Raw genomic sequence first — 21577 nt, 5'->3', positions numbered from 1 at the left:
GGGCCTCTCACTGTCGTGGCCTCTCCTGTTGCGGAGCACAGGCTCCGGACGCGCAGGCTCAGAGGCCATGGCTCACGGGCCCAGCCGCTCCACGGCATGTGGGATCCTCCTGGACCGGGGCACGAACCCACGCCCCCTGCATCAGCAGGCAGACTCTCAACCACTGTGCCACCAGGGAAGCCCTGGTCCAATCTTGTAATCACTCCCTACCTTATGTATAAAATAGGAATAATAATATATTTGCTTATCTCAAAGGGATAACATTAGATAAATATATCTATGAAACCCCTTTTACGCTGTTAAAAACTAGGCAAATGTAAGAGTTTATTTTATTCAGCCATTTGGTAGTCTGCCCTGCTTCACTGCAAATTTATTTATTTTTCTCTCCTTAACTATTATGAAGCTATTTTTGTCTTGATGTATTAATTAGAAGTTCATGTAATTAGTAGCCTAAAGAGATATTTTTGTTTTGAATAACTGTTCTTTCATTTTCACTTTATAATTTTGTCAGTATTTTGACAGCTCTGATAATTAACCTGAGAATAAATATAGTGATTACCAGTGTTACAGGTCCTTTATACAGTAAAGAAAACATAATGAACTTTACTATTTAAGGATTTTTCTCTCTGCTTCTCTAAAAGATTACATAACCATAAATAATCCTTCCAATATTGTCTTTAATATGATCCTAAAATTCAACCACTGGAATTGAATTTATTCTCATTTATCCATAGATGTTAACTTTTTAAGTGAGCAATATTAAATGAAAGACCCATTGCTTAAAACACATCTCAAAAGTGTCCTGCGCATTTATGTTGGCATAAAAGCAAAAGCCAGGAGGGAAACAGGAATGAAATATATATTTTGTGCAAAACAAAGCTGTTTTCCTTTCCCTCCAATAATAATTAAAAGATGATTCTGTTTCTGATCAATGAAGGGAAAAGCCAAACCTAACATTTTTTTGCTATAATAAATCATTCTTAACTTGGGTTAATTCATAAATATCAGTTTTTATCTTGCTTCAAATTTATAAATCACTTCTGAAGAGTGGAAAAATATCCAAGATTTTTTAAACAAAATAAAGCTTGAATCCAGTCACCAATGTAAGTATGCTGGCTTGAATTCTACACTCTGGTCCAGAAGAACTATTTCTCAAAAATGACAACAAATTTTTATCAAGGTTTGTGGTACTGCCAAGTGGAACCTGCCAGTTGGGCTACTGTGATTTATATGTGATGCCACAAAATAACTATGTGGTCTACTTTCATTCTGTTCTTTGTTTAAAAAAAAAATGACTTTTCATTTGAAATCACAAATTTGCATTGGAGTTAAGTTCTTTCAACCATACTTGAAGCTTTTCCTCCTGACACTGCCTGGTGTGACCCTCTGGGAGGTTAAAAATTTGGGTCTGAAAAGGAGTCAAACTTGGTCAAGTTTCTGCTACATTTTCCAGCTAGCAATCTCTCTCTCTCTGTGTTAAATAGAAGACATGTACATAAAAAGAAAATGGAAAATGGCAGAAAAAAGTATACATTAGGGGTTTCCCTGGTGGCGCAGTGGTTGAGAGTCCGCCTGCCGATGCAGGGGACACGGGTTCGTGCCCCGGTCCGGGAGGATCCCACATGCCGCAGAGCGGCTGGGCCCGTGAGCCGTGGCCGCTGAGCCTGCGCGTCCGGGCCCTGTGCTCCGCAACGGGAGAGGCCACAGCAGTGAGAGGCCCGCGTACCACAAAATAAATAAATATACTACAAGGATATATAGTACAACCAGGGAATCTAGCCAATATTTTATAATGCTGAGCCTGCGCGTCCGGAGCCTGTGCTCCGCAAAGGGAGAGGCCACAACAGTGAGAAGCCTGCGTACTGCAAAAAAAAAAAAAAAAAAAAAAAGTATACATTAAAGAGAAGAAAAAATAGTAAGAAAGAGAAAAATAAAAGGAAAGAAGGCAGAAGAAAAATAAAGGAAAAGAAAAGTTAAATTAACCTATATCTCAGTCTTTTAATAGTCAAGTTTATTATTATAACAGCGTAACAAGGAAGCACTAATCTTGCTAATGTTAATGCTGAAATTATGTTTTAATTTTAATGAAAACAATTTAACTTCGGAAGTCATCCTTTGAAGTAAAATTTGGAAATTCTGGCTTACTTGTACATTTTAGAATTGATAGCCTACTACTTGAAACCCTACTGGCTCCTGGAAAATTGGAAAGGCAGTAAGACTAGCTGATGCATGTTTTTGGTCTCCCATCTTTTACACACCAATCTTCTGACGTGAAGGTTTTTCTTTTTTTTTTTTAATTTCAAGGTAGTTCCCTGTATGATAGTTTTCTTTACCATTTTCATGCACCCTCGAAATTGCAATCCATGAGCTTGTCAGCCCAGCACAAGAGCATGTGCTCTTCCTTTTTGAACCAAAAAGCTTTGACTGAGAGCTTAAATATACATCTCTTTACATATGCCCCCAAAGAAAAACTGCTGGTTGGAAGGAAGATGATTACCAAAGGCCTTTCTTTTTGAAAGCTGAAATATAAAAACAAAATTTGGGGAAATAAGCGTTTCTGTAGAATTGCTTCACAGTTTAACCTTCAACTGTCCTTAGGAAATACTACAGAGAACTATCACAGCTGATCTGTAACACACTACAAATTATTGAATTATTTAAAAAAAAAAAATTACAGCATTCGCTGTAATAGCTTACATTTCTTTTGTACAAACAAGAATCCCTGAGGAAATATTAAGTGGTCCTAAGTCACTGGAAAACATTTAGAGTCTGCCCACTCCACATGCACCAAGATCCTTATCACCAACAGGAGAACAAGCAGGCAGGAGGTAACACTGTCCCCTGGGAAGCACTGGCTCATTGGAGTTGAACCAGAATCCAATCAAGCCTCTAGTGCTGACTTCCATTTATAGGAAATACAAGGGAGAGGAGAGCATCTCAGGGAACTACACAGGCTAATCCTGAACCTGAGTCCAGTCTACGGTTTTTGCAACAAGTTAATAGTGTCAAAAAAAAAAACTTAAAGAGACTTAAAAGATCTAAGAAGAAATGGAGGATGTGGACACTGTGACATCTTTGTTTAAATAAATTAACTTTAAAAAAAGATATTTTAAAGACAATTGAGGAAATAGTGTTATGAGTTGGGCATTAAATAGTATTCAGGGGTTACTGTGAATTTTTTTGTGGTGATAATGATACGGTTATATAAGAAAAAGGTCCATTTCTTTGAGAGAGGCATACTGTAGCATGCAGGAATAAAATGACACGATGTCTGGGGAGGCGGAGTCAAGATGGCAGTGTGGGAAGATGCCGAGTTAGCATCTCCCCATAATTAGGATGCCTGCCGGCCGCTGGTGGGGAACGCTGACGCCCAAGGAGATGGGAGGAACCCCCAAGTGAACTGGTAGGACATGGGGGACTGAGGGGGGAGGAGAAGTGGAGGCCAGACAGGATCAGCACCCCTGAGGCCGGGGAGATAAGGAGAGGCAGGTGGAAGGAGCCATCCGGGAGGAGCGGGAGAGGAGCGGAGGGCGTTTGCCCTGCCCACTCAGGCCTGGGGAGCCTGCTGAGCTCCCAGGCTGGTCCCCTGCTCTACAGGTCCCCCTCCTTCCCCCAGCCACATTGGTCCTGGGGGCACAGGAAGAAGGCTGAGGGGAGAACAGGAGAGTCAGGTGGGAGGGGCCCTCCAGGAGGAGCAGGAGAGGAGTGGAGGGCATTTGCCCTGCCCACTCGGGCCCGGGAGCCCCACTGAGCTCCCAGGTGAGGTCCCCCCACCCTCTGAGACCAGGGGTGGGGGGCATGCCTGGGCCCCTTCTGTTCCTTGAAGCTAAGCCCCACCCCCTACAGCACCCAGGGCCTTTTCCAGCCCTGTGGGTCCTGAGCATTGGCCTCATCCACCACCCAAACCTCACCCTTGTTTAGGCCCCGCCCTCCACAGCCAAGGTCTTCCCCCCCCTTTTTTTTAACTTTCTTTTCTTCTTTCTTTCTTTTTTTTTTTTCCTGCCACGCCACGCAGATTGGGGGATCTTGGTTCATGAGCCGGCAGTTGGGCGAAGCTCCTGTGGTGGGAGCTCTGAGTCTGAAGCAATGGACTAACAGAGAACCTCAGAACCCAGGGAATAGTCATTGGAGTGAGGTCTCATGGAGGTCCTCATCTCAGCACCAAAACCCTGCTCTACCCAACAGCCTACAAACTCCAGTGTTGGAAGCCTCAGGGCAAACAACCACTAAGACAGGAACACAATCCCACTCATAAAAAAAATTAAAAAATGAGACAGCAAAAAAATATGTCACAGATGAAGAAGCAAGGTAAAAACCTAAAAAAAAATGAAGACCAAATAAATGAAGAGGAAATAGGCAATCTACCTGAAAAAGAATTCAGAGTAATGATAGTAAAGATGACCCAGAATCTCAGAAATAGAATGGAGGTGCACAATTGAGAAAATAAATGTTTAACAAATATCTAGAAGAACTAAAGAACAAACCGAGATGAACAACCCAATAACTAAAATGAAAAATACACTAGAAGCTTATCAATAACAGGATAACTGAGGCAGAAGAACAAATAAGTGAGCTGGAAGACAAAATGGTGGAAATAACTGCCGAGAAGCAGAATAGAGAAAAAAGAATGAAAAGAATTGAAGACACTCTCAGAGACCTCTGGGACAACACTAAACACGCCAACATTCGAATTATAGGGGTCCCAGCCTCAGAAATAGAATGGAGGTGCACAATTGAGAAAATAAATGTTTAACAAATATCTAGAAGAACTAAAGAACAAACCGAGATGAACAACCCAATAACTAAAATGAAAAATACACTAGAAGCTTATCAATAACAGGATAACTGAGGCAGAAGAACAAATAAGTGAGCTGGAAGACAAAATGGTGGAAATAACTGCCGAGAAGCAGAATAGAGAAAAAAGAATGAAAAGAATTGAAGACACTCTCAGAGACCTCTGGGACAACACTAAACACGCCAACATTCGAATTATAGGGGTCCCAGCAGAAGAGAAAAAGAAAGGGTCTGAGAAAATATCTGAAGAGATTATAGTCGAAAACTTCCGAACAAAAATTAAATTCAAAGAAAAAATATTAAAAGCAGCAAGGGAAAAAACAAAAATAACATGCAAAGGAATCCTCATAAGGTTATCAGCTGATTTTTCAGCAAAAACTCTGCAGGCCAGAAGGGAGTGGCAGAATACATAAAGTGATGAAAGAGAAAAATCTACAACCAAGATTACTCTACCCAGCAAGGATTTCATTCAGATTTGATGGAGAAATCAAAAGCTTTTCAGACAAGCAAAAGTTAAAAGAATTCAGCACCACCAAACCAGCTTTACAACAAATGCTAAAGAAACTTCTCTAGGTGGGAAACACAAGAGAAGAAAAAGATTCACAAAAACAAACCCAAAACAATTAAGAAAATGGTAATAGGAACATACATATCAATAATAACCTTGAATGTAAATGGATTAAATGCCCCAACCAAAAGACATAAAAACAAGACCTGAAAGGATACAAAAACAAGACCCATATATAAGCTGTCTACAAGATACCCACGTCAGACCTAGGGACACATACAGACTGAAAGTGAAAGGATGGAAAAAAAGATATTCCATGCAAATGGAAATCAAAAGCAAGCTGGAGTAGCAATACTCATATCAGATAAACTAGACTTTAAAATAAAGACTGTTACAAGAGATAAGGAGAGACACTACATAATGATCAAAGGGTCAATCCAAGAAGATATAACAATTATAAATGTTTATGTACCCAACACAGGAGCACCTCAATACATAAGGCAAATGCTAACAACCATGAAAGGAGAAATTGACAGTAACACAATAAGAGTAGGCGACTTTAACACCGCACTTACACCAATGGACAGATCATCCAAACAGAAAATAAATAAGGAAACACAAGGTTTAATTGACACAATAGACCAGATAGATTTAATTGATATTTATAGAACAATCCACCCAGAAGTGGCAGAATACACTTTCTTCTCAAGTGCACACAGAACATTCTCCAGGACAGATCACATCTTGGGTCACAAATCAAGCCTCGGAAAATTTAAGAAAATTGAAATCGTATCAAGCATCTTTTCTGCCCACAATGCTATGAGATTGGAAATCAATTACAGGAAAAAAATGTAAAAAACACAAATACATGGAGGCTAAACAGTGTGCTATTAAATAACCAAGAGATCACTGAAGAAATCAAAGATGAAATAAAAAAATACCTAGAGACAAATGACAATGAAAACATGATGACCCAAAACCTATAGGATGCAGAAAAGCAGTTCTAAGAGGGAAGTTTATAGCAATACAATCTCACCTCAAGAAACAAGAAAAATCTCAAATAAACAATCTAACCCTACATTTAAAACAACTAGAGAAAGAAGAACAAAGAAAACCCAAAGTCAAGAGAAGGAAAGAAATCATAAAGATCAGAGCAGAAATAAATGAAATTGAAATGAGGAAAACAGTAGCAAATATCAATAAAACTAAAAGCTGGTTCTCTGAGAAGATAAACAAAAGTGATAAACCCTTAGCCAGACTCATCAAACAATTAAAAATCTTCCAACAAACAAAAGTCCAGGACCAGATGCCTTCACAGGCAAATTCTACCAAACATTCAGAGAAGAGCTAACACCGATCCTTTTCAAACTCTTCCAAAAAATTGCAGAGGGAGAAGCACTCCCAAATTCATTCTATGAGGCCACCATCACCCTGATACCAAAACCAGAAAAATATATCACATTGACAAAATTCAATACCCATTTATGATAAAGACTCTCCAGAAAATGGGCATAGAGGGAACCTACCTCAACATAATAAAGGTCATATATGACAAACCCACAGCAAGCATCATTCTCAATGGTGAAAAACTGAAGGCATTTCCACTAAGATCAGAAACAAGACAAGGGTGTCCACTCTCGCCACTCCTATTCAACATAGTTTTGGAAGTCCTAGCCATGGCAATCAGAGAAGAAAAAGAAATAAATGGAATACAAATTGGAAAAAAGAAGTAAAACTGTCACTCTTTGCAGAGGACATGATACTATACATAGAAAATCCTAAAGATGCCACCAGAACTCTACTAGAACTAATCAATGAATGTGGCAAGGTTGCAGGATACAAAATTAATGCACAGAAATCTCTGGCATTCATATACACCAACAACGAAAAAACAGAAAGAGAAATTAAGGAAACACTCTCATTAACTATTGCAACAAAAAGAATACAACACCTAGGAATAAACCTGCCTAAGGAGGCAAAAGACTTGTACTCAGAAAACTATAAAACACTAATGAAAGAAATCAGAGATGACATAAACAGATGGAGAAATATACCATGTTCTTCGATTGGAAGAATCAATATTGTGGAAATGACTATACTACCCAAAGCAATCTACAGATTCAGTGCAATCCCTATCAAACTACATTTGGCATTCTTCACAGAATTAGAACAAAAAATTTTACAACTCTTATGGAAACACAAAAGACCCCCAAGTAGCCAAAGCAATCTTGAGAAAGAAAAACAGAGTTGGAGGAATCAGGCTCCCTGACTTCAAGCTATACCACAAAGTTACAGTAATCAAGACAGTATGGTACTGGCACAAAAACAGAAATATAGATCAATGGTACAGGATAGAATGCCCAGAGATAAACCCACGCACATATGGGAACCTAATTTATGACAAAGGAGGCAAGAACTTACAATGGAGAAAAGACAGCCTCTTCAATAAGTGGTTCTGGGAAAACTGGACAGCTACATGTAAAAGAATGAAAATAGGACACTACCTAACACCACACACAAAAATAAACTCCAAAAGGATTAAAGACTTAAACGTAAGGCCAGACACTATAAAACTCTTAGAGGAAAACATAGGAAAAACACTCTTTGACATAAACCACAGCAAGATCTTTTTTGACCCACCTCCTAGAAAAATGGAAATAAAAACAAAAATAAACAAATGGGACATAATTAAACTGAAAAACTTTTGCACAGCAAAGGAAACCATAAACAAGACAAAAAGACAACCCTCAGGATGGGAGAAAATATTTGCAAATGAAACAACAGACAAAGGATTAGTCTCCAAAATACACAAATAGCTCATGGAGCTATCATATCAAAAAAAAAAAATCCAGTTAAAAAATGGGCAGAAGACCTAAATAGACATTTCCCCAAAGAAGACATACAGATGGCCAAGAGGCACATGAGAATATGCTCAACATCACTAATTATTAGAGAAATGCAAATCAAAACTACAATGAAGTATCACCTCATACCAGTCAGAATGGCCATTATGAAATAATCTAGAAACAATAAATGCTGCAAAGGGTGTGGTGGAAAGGGAAACCTCCTGCACTGTTGGTGGGAATGTAAATTGATACAACCACGATGGAAAACAGTACGGAGTTTCCTTAAAAAACTAAAAATAGAACTACCATACGACGCAGCAATCCCACCACTGGGCATATACCCTGAGAAAACCATAATTCAAAAAGAGTCATGTACCAAAATGTTCATTGCAGCACTATTGACAATAGCCAAGACATGGAACCAACCTAAATGTCCATCAACAGATGAATGGATAAAGAAGATGTGGCACATATATACAACGAAATATTACTCAGCCATAAATTGAGTTATTTGTAGTGAGGTGGATGGACCTAGAAGTAAGTCAGAAAGAGAAAAACAAATACCATATGCTAATGCATATATGTGGAATCTAAAAAAAAAAAAATGGTAGTGATGAACCTACTTGCACGGCAGGAATAAAGAGGGAGACATAGAGAATGGACTTGAGGACACGGGGTGGGAGGGGGAAGCTGCGGCAAAGTGAGAGCAGCATCGACATATATACACTACCAAATGTAAAATAGTTAGCTAGTGGAAAGCAGCAGCATAGCACAGGGAGATCAGCTTGGTGCTTTGTGTCCACCTAGCGGGGTGGGATAGGGAGGGTGAGAGGGAGGCTGAAGAGGGAGGGGATTTGGGGACATATATATGCATATGGCCGATTCACTTTGTTGTACAACAGACACTAACACAGTATCGTGAAGCAATTATACTCCAGTAAAGATCTATTTAAAAACAACAACAACAAACACAGTATGGTACTGGCATAATGATAGACATATAGATCAATGGAATGGAACTGAGCTTCCAGAAATAAACTCATGCATTTACAGCCAATTAAAAAAAAAAATGACATGATGTCTGGGATTCACTGTAAAATCTTTACAAAGAAAAGAAATAATGCAGGCAAGTATGTCAAAATCTTGGTAATTATTAAATCTCATGATCAGTATAGAAGGATTCTCTACTTACAAGTGTATCTGAAAACTCATAAATTCAAATTTATAAAAACAGGTGAAAAAAACCTAATAGTTAGAAAAACTTTATAAATCACATAATCAGAGAAATTTGTTACCAAATGCAGCATTTTTCCATACTGAATCCTCAGTTCTCAGGACCAACAAATTTCTTCAGTGTACGCAATGAAATTGTGTAGCGGCGCCTGTCAGCCACCTGGACAAGTTACCTGACAGTCTTTCAGCGTGTTCTGAACTGAAGCCTGATCTCCAATTCGCTGTTGTTGCTTTAGTCTCTTTTCCTGGGTTTCAAACCAAGTTTTCAGACATTGTACGTTATTTTCATATTCTGACCAAGATTCCAATAAACCTTCCAACAGCTGAATCTGAACAAACATAATGAAATGAAATTTGTAATTTTATTTTAGAATCAAATTACTGGCAAGTCACTATTTCCTCCAGATTAAGAATTCTTAAAAGACAGTCCATTGTATATATGATTAAAAATGAATGTTAAAAAGTATAAATCAATGAACATTTTTGGTAAACAAGTAAAGAACTTAAGTCAACTTGAAGCAAAGGAAAAAGACATTAGGAGGCATCTTTAATAAACTGAAACAATATGAAATATTCAAAGAGCAGTGGGTACATAGACAAAATAATGAACAGGGCTGAAGAACTGTTACAACCTTCAGGGGCCAGTCTCTTCAGAAGCAGGTGTGTGCCCAGTGTAGCCATACTATTCGTGGAAAGAGTTTTCTTTAGAGTGTATCCGTTCTTGGCGTTTTCATGAAACATGGACAGCAGAGAGCACTTGACTCACCTTCTCAGTGACGAGACCCTGCAGGATCTGCCAGCTTTTATTCATTGCTCCAAGTTGCTCAGCAAAATCAGTCTTATCGCTGCGTTTACTTTCCACGTCCTGACTGCTGATCTGTAGCACAGACTGGTTCACAAAATCGACAGTCAGCTGTTTACAGTTAATGTCGATCTTAAAACCCTAAAAAGGGAAAGGCGAAAGTAAGAAAACAAGCTTATATGTATAAATGTCTTATATTTTACCAGGAGTTGGAAAGCCTTAAGTAACCTTAAGATTAATATTATCACTTGTGTGATTTAGTCCAAATGGCACAATGGGTATGTATTAATATAACCCATTATCTTCAAAGTTGAATATATATAATATATGAATGTACTGAATATATATTGAATTTATACATTTTGAATGTATAAATATATTGAATTTGAGTTTGTAAAGATTTGAATTTGTAGATATATTGAATATAAATTTTTTTAGGTAGGAAAGTAGAATTGGACAAATTGTATAATCTCACTATAAAATATTTACAAATATTTACAAATATTTATTTTTATGATTTCTTAAAATGACACAAAATCTTATTCAAAATTATTCCTAATACTGGACAACTTTCCTATGCCTATAACTAGGGAAGCAGTTTTCTACCTACAGTGTACCTACCTGCTCACTACATATGAAACATATACTTTCAGACCTGATTTCCATAACTTGAGTTTTTGAGTTTCTTCAAATAAAACAGTCCTAAAATATGCAAAGCTAAAAACAAACAAACAAAAATGTTTAATTACCTTATATTTCTGAAGGTATTCATGAATTGCCCTGTAACCGATGGAGTTTTTAATACTCTCTTCATCCATTTGAATAACATTTTCCATGAGAGAAATCCAAGCCATGACTTCAGAAATGGCATGGCGAGAAGGCAGCTTATCCATTTGGAGCTGCCCATGTCAGAGATAGAAGAAGTCGCAAGTGTTAAAATTCAAACTCGATTTCTGTTAACCTAAAACTCTATTAATTCCTACTAAAGTACCAACAGAGATAACACTTCTTAATGACATTTTTGGATATTAACCTTGTTAGAGGCTTGAAATTAAACGTCAGGCAAACATTGAACAATAATAGTCCTCTTATGTTCACTTGACATCGAATACTATAAACATTGCATAAACACTACCTAATTAATCAAAACACCAGCAGGATGAAAATATTATTCTTATTTTATAGCTAGTTTTATGAGTATAAAAAAACGTAACTACAAAACATTCAACAGATGTATTTTATTAATTATCTTGTAAAATCTCTGCGTATTATGACTCAGGAATGTTACCACCACACTACAAACTATCATTTTCTAGATTTTTGGCGCTCTCATATTAATTCCAAAGAGCATAGCCAACTTCTTCAGTCTTTCACTAAAACATACTTAGAATCCTGAATCTTCCTTAACATATCATACATTTATGCAAATGCTTGTAATGACTGAGAGGAACAAAAGCAATCATTTAAAATATTTATGGACTTCTATGTGGGCAGAAAGATATACAAGTTAATGTGAGATGTTTCCTGCCCTCTAGATATGTACAGCTGCTGATTAGAAGGGATAAGACATTTATATGAAACACATCTTTATACCTTGTACACAGTGATGAATGCCAAAGAGAGATAAAGATAAAATATCTGGGAGTTCAGTGGAGAGAAGCGTAATTTCCAGAAAAGAGAGCTACTTACTTCTCTTCCCCTAGTTCTCTTCACTTGTTGAATGTCAGCTCTATTGTAGGTAAGGTTATAGGTCTTTTACATATATTATTATTATTAAATCTTCAAAACTACTCACTTTATGAGACAGGTATAGTTACCCATATTTTATTTATGAGAAAACAAAGAATTTAAACATGGACAGACAAGGATTTTAAAACACACACACACACACACACATGATAAAGAAGCCCTTGGAAGACAGGGAATTTATAGATAGGGCATTTGTAGAACCGTTCACTATTTTTTTTTTTTTTCAATTGGAGTATAGTTGATTTACAATGTTGTGTTACTTTCCGTTGAACAGCAAAGTGACTCAGTTTTACATGTTCATATATCCACTCTTTTTTAGACTCTTTTCCCATACAGGTCATTACAGAGTGCTGAGTAGAGTTTCCTGTGCTATACAGTAGGTCCTTATTAGCTATCTATTTTATATATAATAGTGTTAATATGCAATACAATGGAAGACATAAAAGACAAGATGTCCAAGACAAAGCTGATTTAAATTTGTGAGCAAAAGCAGATCAATGTACTTTTCCATCTAATACTGCTTACACCAATTATGACCAATTAAACCGATAATTATTTCTGTACCTGGTGGAGCTTTTCCTGTACAGTTGGAATATTTGTCAGCAGGTCAGTCCACTGGCCATCAATGTGTGACAGCTCAGAACGCAGGGCAGCTGTGTCCACTTTCTTTAGTCTAAGAAGCTGATTTCCAGTGCTCAGAACAGACGATTTCAAGATAGATTTGGCATCCACCTCTTTGGAAAACTCCTAAAAGAAGCAGCAATGTTCAAATCAGGATTGAGTAGCCAGACCCTTCATTTAAGAAAAGAGACTTGGGGCTTCCCTGGTGGCGCAGTGGTTGAGGGTCCGCCTGCCGATGCAGGGGACACGGGTTCTTGCCCTGGTCTGGGAAGATCCCACATGCCGTGGAGCAGCCGGGCCCGTGAGCCATGGCCACTGAGCCTGCACGTCCGGAGCCTGTGCTCCGCAGCGGGAGAGGCCACAACAGTGAGAGGCCCGCGTACCGCAAAAAAAAAAAAAAAAAAAAAAAAGAAAAGAGACTAATTTATTACATAAACAAGATGTTTTCTTTACATCTTGAAGGGGAGTGGTGATATTAAACACTCTGGAGGAAAACAAAAGCAATGCACCCTTGCCCCAAATGAAAGCCAACATTACTTAAACACTACTTTAAAGAGGCAATGTTGAACCCTACTATTTTGCATAATTATTCAACACACAGAGTGAACATTGACAAATTCTCTGTAGCTTGATTTACTAAGTACATCCATTGACTACTGATGTCCTTTTCACCTGTAAGTCAGGCCTGAAAACAATAAAACTGAATCAAATGCTTTAGATTCTTGAGCTTACCAGAAAAGCGTTCAGATGATCACGGACCATTTCCAGTTCTTGAGGAACCGTCACAGATTGTTGAGTCCAAAATTCTAGCCTGTCTTTTGCAGACTGTAACCAGTGGATGAGATCTGCAGATTCACTTTGATATCTGTAAGGACAGTAATAAGCCTATTAAGTAAACATCCAATTCTGACTTTGTGCTAACCCGTGTTAGTCACCAATGCTAATTTTAAAAGGAGACACAACAGATTTGGGAGAATAATGCCCTGGGTAGACACTCTCAAATTCCCTTCTCTTAATATTCATACCTTAAGCAAGTCAGTCTGAGTTTCAGCTTTCCCATCTCTAAGTTGCAAATAAAAATATCTTTCTCCTACTCCTTCACATTGAGGCTATTCAGAAAACATTTCATGATTGGGCTTCCCAGGTGGCACAGTGGTTAAGAATCTGCTTGTCAATGCAGGGGACACGGGGTCGAGCCCTAGTCCGGGAAGATCCCACGTGCTGCGGAGCAACTAAACCTGTGTGCCACAACTACTGAGCCTGCGCTCTAGAGCCCGCGAGCCACAACTACTGAGCCCATGTGCCACAATTACTGAAGCCTGCGCGCCCTAGAGCCCATGTTCTGCAACAAGGGAAGCCACCGCAGTGAGAAGCCTGCACACCACAATGAAGAGTAGCCCCCGCTCACCACAATTAGAGAAAGCCCGCGCACAGCAACGAAGACCCAACGCAGCCAAAAATAAATAAACAAAATAAAATAAATAAATAAATAAATTTTTTAAAAAAGAAAATATTACATGATTGTTATTCAAAGTTCTTAGAAATAAAGGTGGCATAAAAATAAGGATTTCACCATGTAAAATCAACCCCCCACCTCTCTTGAATACCTCCCATTGCCTTCAAGGAAACCTTTACCTTCTCAAAACAAATTTTCTCTTCTTTCTCTCCTTCTAAGATTTACTTGACCACCCATGTACAGTCAGTAGGCAGGAGAGACAACAGCTCAAAGGTAAGAGGTATTGCATAATGCCTGCCTCCCCGCCACATTTTTAAGTACATGTTTATACAGTTATACAAGAATCCAACTGGATGCTTTGTGCTTGCCTTTATTTTCCAAACTCTGTGATAAGTTCCTAGAGGGACCACATCTTCGTCAACTCAGGTACCCAACAGCCTTATAAATACCCTGCAGCACTAATTTAAAAATTTGCAAAAGAGTCACTGTATTACCTGGTCCAGTGTTTCAATATTGTTTCCAATCTGTGAAGTTCCTTAGATACTTTGTTGGTATCATTTAACCAGTGTTCTCCAAGTTGATTTAGCTGGCTCTCTAGATCTGAGCAGCTAACAGATATCAGAAGTCGTTTCCCATCATCTAGTACCTGATATAATTTGGGCTGGTATTCATTAAGGCTGGATTTCAAATGCTAAAATGATTGAAAATACTGGGTCAAAAGTTGAGATAAAGCAATTTTTCTCCCCTAAAGATTATAAGTTCTCCATAATGTTCCCATTACCTTTTAGTCAAATTTCAACTATTTGCACCCAAGTTTTATTAGAAGCTTCGAGACTTTTCATCTATATCTAAGTTTATAACTTTAGGTGCACTTAAAACCGTCAAAGTATAATCATTTCAAGAATAGTGTGACACCAACACAGAGTATAAAATAATGCTTGGTGGAGGCTTAGTTTTCAAAAAGTGCTCTCTCAAAAATAAGAAAATAAAAGGCTTTCTCGTGCTCTATTAAAAAACAACAGGGCTTCCCTGGTGGCGCAGTGGTTGAGAGTCCGCCTGCCGATGCGGGGGACACGGGTTCGTGCCCCGGTCCGGAAAGATCCCACATGCCGCGGAGCGGCTGGGCCCGTGAGCCATGGCCGCTGAGCCTGCGCGTCCGGAGCCTGCGCTCCGCAAAGGGAGAGGCCACAACAGTGAGAGGCCTGCGTACCGCAAAAAAAACCAAAAAACAAAAAACAACAAACTTTAATTATTTCAGGATAGTGTGACTTCAGCATAACAAGCGGAAAACGCTTGGTGGAGGCTAAATTTTCAAAAGGGGCTTTCATTAAAAAAAAACAAACAAAAGACCTTTCTATGTTCTATTACGAAACAAACACTTAAAGTAAAAGTACTTAATAAAATATTTGATTGCAAGTTTGTTTAGATCCTGTTAAAACCATGGGAAAGCTTCCAAAGGAAACGTGGCAACTTTTTACACCGAGTTGTCATTTAGACGCTGACCTGGTAGAGTGTTATCCGGTCGATAAGCCTGTCTTCGCTCTCCTCCACCAAACCCACACTCGGGATGCTGGTCTCCACCACCTCCAGCTGCCTGCTAAGCTCCCGGTGGTCCTCATCCAGATGGGACCATGTCTAGAAACACAGCATCAGTCTGTGAGCTAAATATCCTCATTAAGGAAGAGTAGTCCTCTTTGTGTGCAAATATGCACCTGACAGTCTCTTTAAAGACATGTCGGGGATGCCTGCATTGGGGGTTTGCTTTGGGAAGCGAAAGATAGCTTTGAAGCAAGTCATCAGATGGTGACCTTGAAAAGCACTGTGAACGGGCTTTCACTTCTGCAACTAACTAGGGGTATGACCGGGGCAAGTTACCACGCTTCTCTGACCTCCCTCATTTTCAACATTAAAAAAAAAGGGAGATAATAATATCTTGTCCAAAAAAAATTAAATAAATAATAATAATAATATCTTGTCCATTGTGAGGATTAAGTAGAATAATGTATGCAGCACACCTGGAACACAGCAGGCAGCTGATAGTCAGTCTCATCCTTTACCTCAGTGACGATGAACGAATGACTTAAGTGAAAGGGACGGGTGTGCTTACCTTCCAAAGTAAGTGAACTAAATACATTACATTTGTAACCTAAAAAAACCCACACAGACATTTAAGAAATATGAATATATAGTATAGACATTCTACTAAGGAGAAATCCCAAATCACTTATTCTACAATTATAATTTTTAGGGAATTCCCTGGTAGACCAGTGGTTAGGACTCTGTGCTTCCACTGCAGGGGGGCACGGGTTCAATCCCTGGTCGGGGAACTAAGATCCCACAAGCTGCACAGCGCGGCCAAAAAAAAGAAAAGAAAATTATGATTTTTATTCTATTTAAAAATCGGAACATCTTCTTTTAATCATGTGAAGTCTTTTTCAATAATGTATAGCAAAAGTCAGCAGTTTTTCAGTCTGACTATCGAGACCCCAAATATCGTCATGCCCAGTCTGAAACTGGTATTCATCTAGCTGAACTCACAGTAAGGCACAGCCTTTACCTAAATGTGGATAGGAAACACCAGGGGCCCAGGCAACACATGATGCTGAGTCTGAGACACCTCCCAGGTCACAGCAGGCAAATCGCAGGAAGGAAGATGTCTTGCCTGAAGGGTCTGCTGTGCAGTAGGGAGTGTGCTGTAGGGGAAGGGCAGCACCAGGGCCTCACCTCGAGAATGTACTCCAACTCCACACCCCTCTTGTGAGCCCCTTTGAGCACGGCCGAAGCCTGCGCCATCAGGTCTGTGTGGAACTGAGTTTCCCGTAGGACTGCAAAGCTGATAACCTTCCTGAAGAGTGTTTCAGTCAAGATCATATGAGATTCCAGGCCCTGAAAGTACTCCTGCAATTTTTCAGATAGAAAGAGGTCAGCAACTCATTCATTTACTATACCTTACAATAAAAATTGCTTCAAACCTGGAAGCTGATGGAACTTGGCTAATATACGGGTGATACCGGTCCTCCCCTGCTGGCCTCCACTTATCCAGGCACTCACCGCTTCCTGCAGAGACGGGGGTGGGGTGGGTTGGGATGGGGGTCCAGCCTCCTTAACTGGCCTCTCCTGGCCCCCCACTCAAAGCACCTACACTGTGCTGTGCTGCAGATACTCTGTCCCCAAAACAGAGCCCTTCAGAAGCGAACAGCTGCTGAAACACTCGTCCGCCCTGTCCACTCCTCATCCTGGTACCATCTGGGTGGACACTTGCTTCCTCCACCACAGATACTGGCCTCCTTTGGCCCTGGGACACATGAGCGCCCGCTCCCCATCTGCAGCCTCTGCCTGCACTCTACTTCCTGCAATGTCCTCACTTGACACATTCACAATTTTTCTTCCTCCGGGGCTGGGCTTGAGCTCTACTCTTTTGTACTTAATACGCATGGCCAAGCACAGCTGGACACACACCAATTGGCATTAATATTTTTAAATTTCCCTCAGAACATACCTACACACAGCAGAATTGCAGGCCTTGCACAACCCTACAAATGTGTTTTAAAATATTACTTTCTATACATAAAAATCCCCAGAAGATGGGGAGAAGGCTATCCCATTTCCTGTTCCCAGCACCACGGATGAAACTAAAGGACCAGGAATCGTTAACATCAACTAACAATGAGTGTGTACTACGTGCCAGGTGCCCTATAAACACTTCAGCAATTAACTCGTTGAATCCTCATAACAACCCCATAAGATAGGTAGTTTTATTTCCCATTTTACAGACTCTGCGCTACTCAGTCGAATGCAACATGCCCGAGGTCACACAGAGCTCTCCCTCAGAAAATGGTCTGGTCAGGAGGAGCTAGAACCATTATTTTCAACTGACAATTATTATATCATAGAATCTTAAAGCTGGAAGAGAACTTGGAAGTCATTTAGCCCAACATTCACAGAAAGCTGATATTCCTATTACAACCCCGTCTCCCCCTGACAGCCTTGGATGGATTTCTCATGGCCAGGAGGGGGTCTGTTCAATGGCAGCCTACTCCTTTTAGAGTTCTTCACCTATTGAGCTTTATTTCTCTGTTATTTATACTCATTGATCCCATTTTCCCTTCTGGAATAACTCAGGATGATATTTTATTGCTACGGTCAAAGATTTGAGAAAAACCAGCTGTGAACTTTAAAGCAGTGTTTTCAAAGCCAAATGATAAGGCTTTAATAAATCACAACATTTTGGACAAAAACCTCTGGGAAAAATAGCAACAAGTACAATTCTCCACGCACCCCCCACCCGCACCCCCGCCAAATCTACCTTTATAAGCCACCAAAGAGCTACGTACTGGTAGAATGTTAATCATCTGTAATCTCAGGGAATTTTTAAAGTTTCCTCATAAGAAATTTCCACTGTCTGGGAGGTTGAGTCTCTGAACTGGCAAAACTGTCATTTTTGTAATATTACTAATAATGCAATCTGTGTGTGTGTGTGTGTGCATTAAACAGGCATTCCTTCACTAAGGAGCAGTGTCTAACCTGAACTTGGTTACGGTACACACTGATGGAACACTCTCAGGCCTCCCAAGTTTGGTTATATAGTAAAAGTACTTGCCGTCCCCAGGAAGAAACTCCTGAGGCCCACGGTAACCAGAGGAGCATGTGCTTAAGGACCAGAAGAGCCAAGTGATGCATGTAACAGACATAAAGCCAGTCCAGAGCTGAGTGGGCAGCTCTGCATTCCCAGAGCCGAGTGGGGAGTTCTTGGCCAGGACAAGGGAAAGCGGAGAGAACACCTAGGACCTAGATAAACACATGGGCATGAGGGATGCAAAGGAAAAGAGCAGAGTTAAGAATGAAGTTGGGCTCCTTTGAAGAGAGTCCCTGGGTTTCCCGTCCACTGCAGTTTACGAAGGAGAAAGCCTGGTTGATACTGATCATTAAAATGACTGGTATGGTTGGTATTCTTAACTTACAAAATTATAGGAATATACACTCTCTAATTTTTCTGTGCTACTGAGTGCCAGTGGGCTTGAATATACATTTGTTGACCATTTTAAAGAGTAACTTATATGAGTAGAAACTCATGAACGATTGATAATGTTAGGTTTTACTAAATATATGCCAGTGAGTGAGAATGTGCTTTCAAAACTACATTTTCTTTCTCTGGTTTTTTTTACCTTATGTTTGTCAAGTAGTTGTTGGATTTCTTCTTTGGAAGACACGATAATTTTCTGGTCTCCTGCCATCTTCTCGCGTCCGGTCTCCAGCAGGTCAGCCAGATCTTGCAGGGCCCTTTCGTACTGACTCTTGAGTGCAAGATTCTGGTTCAGACCGCCCCGCCGGGAGCCAACGGCCATCACCAGCTCATCGTACATGTCCTAAGAAACAGAAGGATACTCACGCTCAATTCAAACCTACCTCTTCATGCGGTACCTTTTAACACCTGTGCTCACAGGCTGTCAATAGTGTCCGTGGGGTTAAAATGCTGAAAAACTGCTCTTGTGGCTGAGGGAAATGTCATAGAAAATGTAGTTTGAATTTTTATCATGCTCTCAAATTTTCTAATTTTAGAGTAACTGAATAGAGCATTCTTAACATTTGGTCTGCTAAGTAATAATCAGATTTGGGACTATTCCTTAAATAAAGAGCTACAGAAACAGAGGAGTTTAATGTGAGTAGAAAGACTTTAAAAGGCCATGTTTTTGCCAAATGTGGTGGGGTAAATAAATAACTATTTAAGCTGGAAAGACGTTTTAGCGGACGATGATACACCAAATACAAAATTTATTTGAGCCATATGGACCTGATTAACGTATCATATTAAGGTTTAGCAGGCCCAAATGCCTCAATCTGGAAAAGTTCAACTTTAATGCCTATTTACAGCTATGACGCTTGACTCTTACACCTGACATTTAAGTACTGTCGGAAAACTGTCTAAAAAGGACAGAGTTGGGGCCATGGGCTCATCACATGATGAAACGTTAGATAATGGAATGAGATAGTTGAAATAAAAATGTTCTTTTTAAAATAAGAGGTATTTAAAAAAAAAAAAAAAATAAGAGGTATTTTATTTTCTCAAAAATAAGAACTTGTGACCCTGTATTGGACTCATACTATTATTCCCTCAATGGTTCTGTAGTAAGGCGTGTGTGCAGAGAAAACCTGACACATGCACATATTTTTTCTTAATATAAATTAACTGTGTTGCCTTTCAGATGCTACACTTTGCTGGTTTACTATCCCAGTACCTTCCTACCAACCTGAGATCAGATTCTTGCCTAAGTGCCAGATTTAGAAAAACACTAAACCAAAGTGTTAATTCTCTACTCCTGAAAGATGCCAGGAAGTCTGTTTGGATTTCAGCTACCTTCAATTTTTTGTTGTTGTTCTGGAATTGAAACAATGTCTCTTTTCCATTCAAACATGTATGAAATATAAACTATAATTCTGAACTTGAGAAAATACACTTTTTAAAAGTATTAGCTTAAGTATTTTTTCCTTAAAATTTTTTTGGGTGTAGTACAATACAGGGTAGATAGCCTTTTTTTAACTTTTCTCGGTAGGCTTGCCAGTTATTAAATTTTCTACAGTAGAAAATAATATGCCACAACTAAACTATGCTATAATGCTTAGCATTTCGGAATAATAGTAATGTCAAAAAAATCTTCAAAGCATGAGAATACAAGAAAAGAGTTAAAAAACTTGACACAAGGGTCCTCCAACAAATGAACACAGACTGCCCTGCAGTAAATCTCAAAATATGTCAATTTATTTTATTCTACTAAATATGATAAAAGTTTCAGAAAATGTTCTAAGAGTTACTTGGAAGAAAAATTGGGACTCAATGACATGAATTTTATAGGAAAGCCTGAAAAAATAGAGAAAATAATTTTTTCTTGACTTCCAGTTAGGATGTACCTTTGAAGCTGAATGTCATTGGTAGAAAACTGTACCTGGAGTTTGGAGAGTTCTTGCACCCAAGGCTGCTCAATCTGCAGCTTGTCACCGCGCCTTTTCAACTCAGTGATTCCCACATCCAATTCCTTTAGCCCATCTTCAGCCTGCTGTATTGCCTATATAAGATTTATGACATTTGATTAAAACTCCCATAAACAATTTGCCATGCAAAGTATGATTATCGTGTCTCCTTATTTGTTCCTCTCTTCTCCACCTGAAACATTTTCCATGCAACATAAACATGATGGTCCTCTATTAAACAGAAAAGTGAAGAAGGCCCTTTACGATACTACAGATCAGATATTTTAAAGGTAAGGAGGTTGGAAGGGCTTAGTGTGGAGGGTTGGGAGAACGATGGCTTCCTTGAACAAACAAGGGAAATGGTGAATAGCACCCTGAAAAAGAAGCATGATTTTAGGACGTCTTTCGAAAAAGGTATTTGCCTAAGATGTTCCAGGGGGTCGTGTTCTGGTTTTCTGAAATGCCGTTTTGAGCATCTTTGACGAGAGATGCAGTGAGGAGAGAGGAAACCATGTTACAGCACGGTCAGAGAGAGCTCACTCCATTGTGAAATGGGGGGGGCACGCAATCAAGTACGAAAGTGACAGCTAGCGCTGAGCCTT

The 21577-nt window shown here is 39.4% G+C and overlaps 1 protein-coding gene across 3 annotated transcripts in view; it reads right to left on the bottom strand.

Annotated features, from left to right (window-relative positions):
* The window catches only part of SYNE1 (spectrin repeat containing nuclear envelope protein 1), a 482398-nt gene that overhangs the window by 104626 nt on the left and 356195 nt on the right, over positions 1-21577 (bottom strand). For all 3 annotated transcript variants that reach the window (XM_028494818.2, XM_028494816.1, XM_024122567.1), the window contains 10 exons: positions 20951-21070; positions 19175-19375; positions 16734-16907; positions 15513-15644; positions 14504-14700; positions 13286-13418; positions 12497-12679; positions 10933-11082; positions 10148-10324; positions 9555-9710 (listed from right to left, as the gene is read on the bottom strand). In XM_028494818.2, coding sequence (XP_028350619.1) covers positions 9555-9710; positions 10148-10324; positions 10933-11082; positions 12497-12679; positions 13286-13418; positions 14504-14700; positions 15513-15644; positions 16734-16907; positions 19175-19375; positions 20951-21070 — 1623 coding nt within the window. The remainder of the gene's footprint in view (positions 1-9554; positions 9711-10147; positions 10325-10932; positions 11083-12496; positions 12680-13285; positions 13419-14503; positions 14701-15512; positions 15645-16733; positions 16908-19174; positions 19376-20950; positions 21071-21577) is intronic.

The sequence above is a fragment of the Physeter macrocephalus genome, chromosome 10 (genome assembly GCF_002837175.3).
Source record: "Physeter macrocephalus isolate SW-GA chromosome 10, ASM283717v5, whole genome shotgun sequence".
In the NCBI taxonomy this organism is placed as follows: domain Eukaryota; kingdom Metazoa; phylum Chordata; class Mammalia; order Artiodactyla; family Physeteridae; genus Physeter; species Physeter macrocephalus.
The sequence above is the reverse complement of the archived record's forward strand: the minus strand, read 5'-3'. Positions and strand labels throughout refer to the sequence as shown.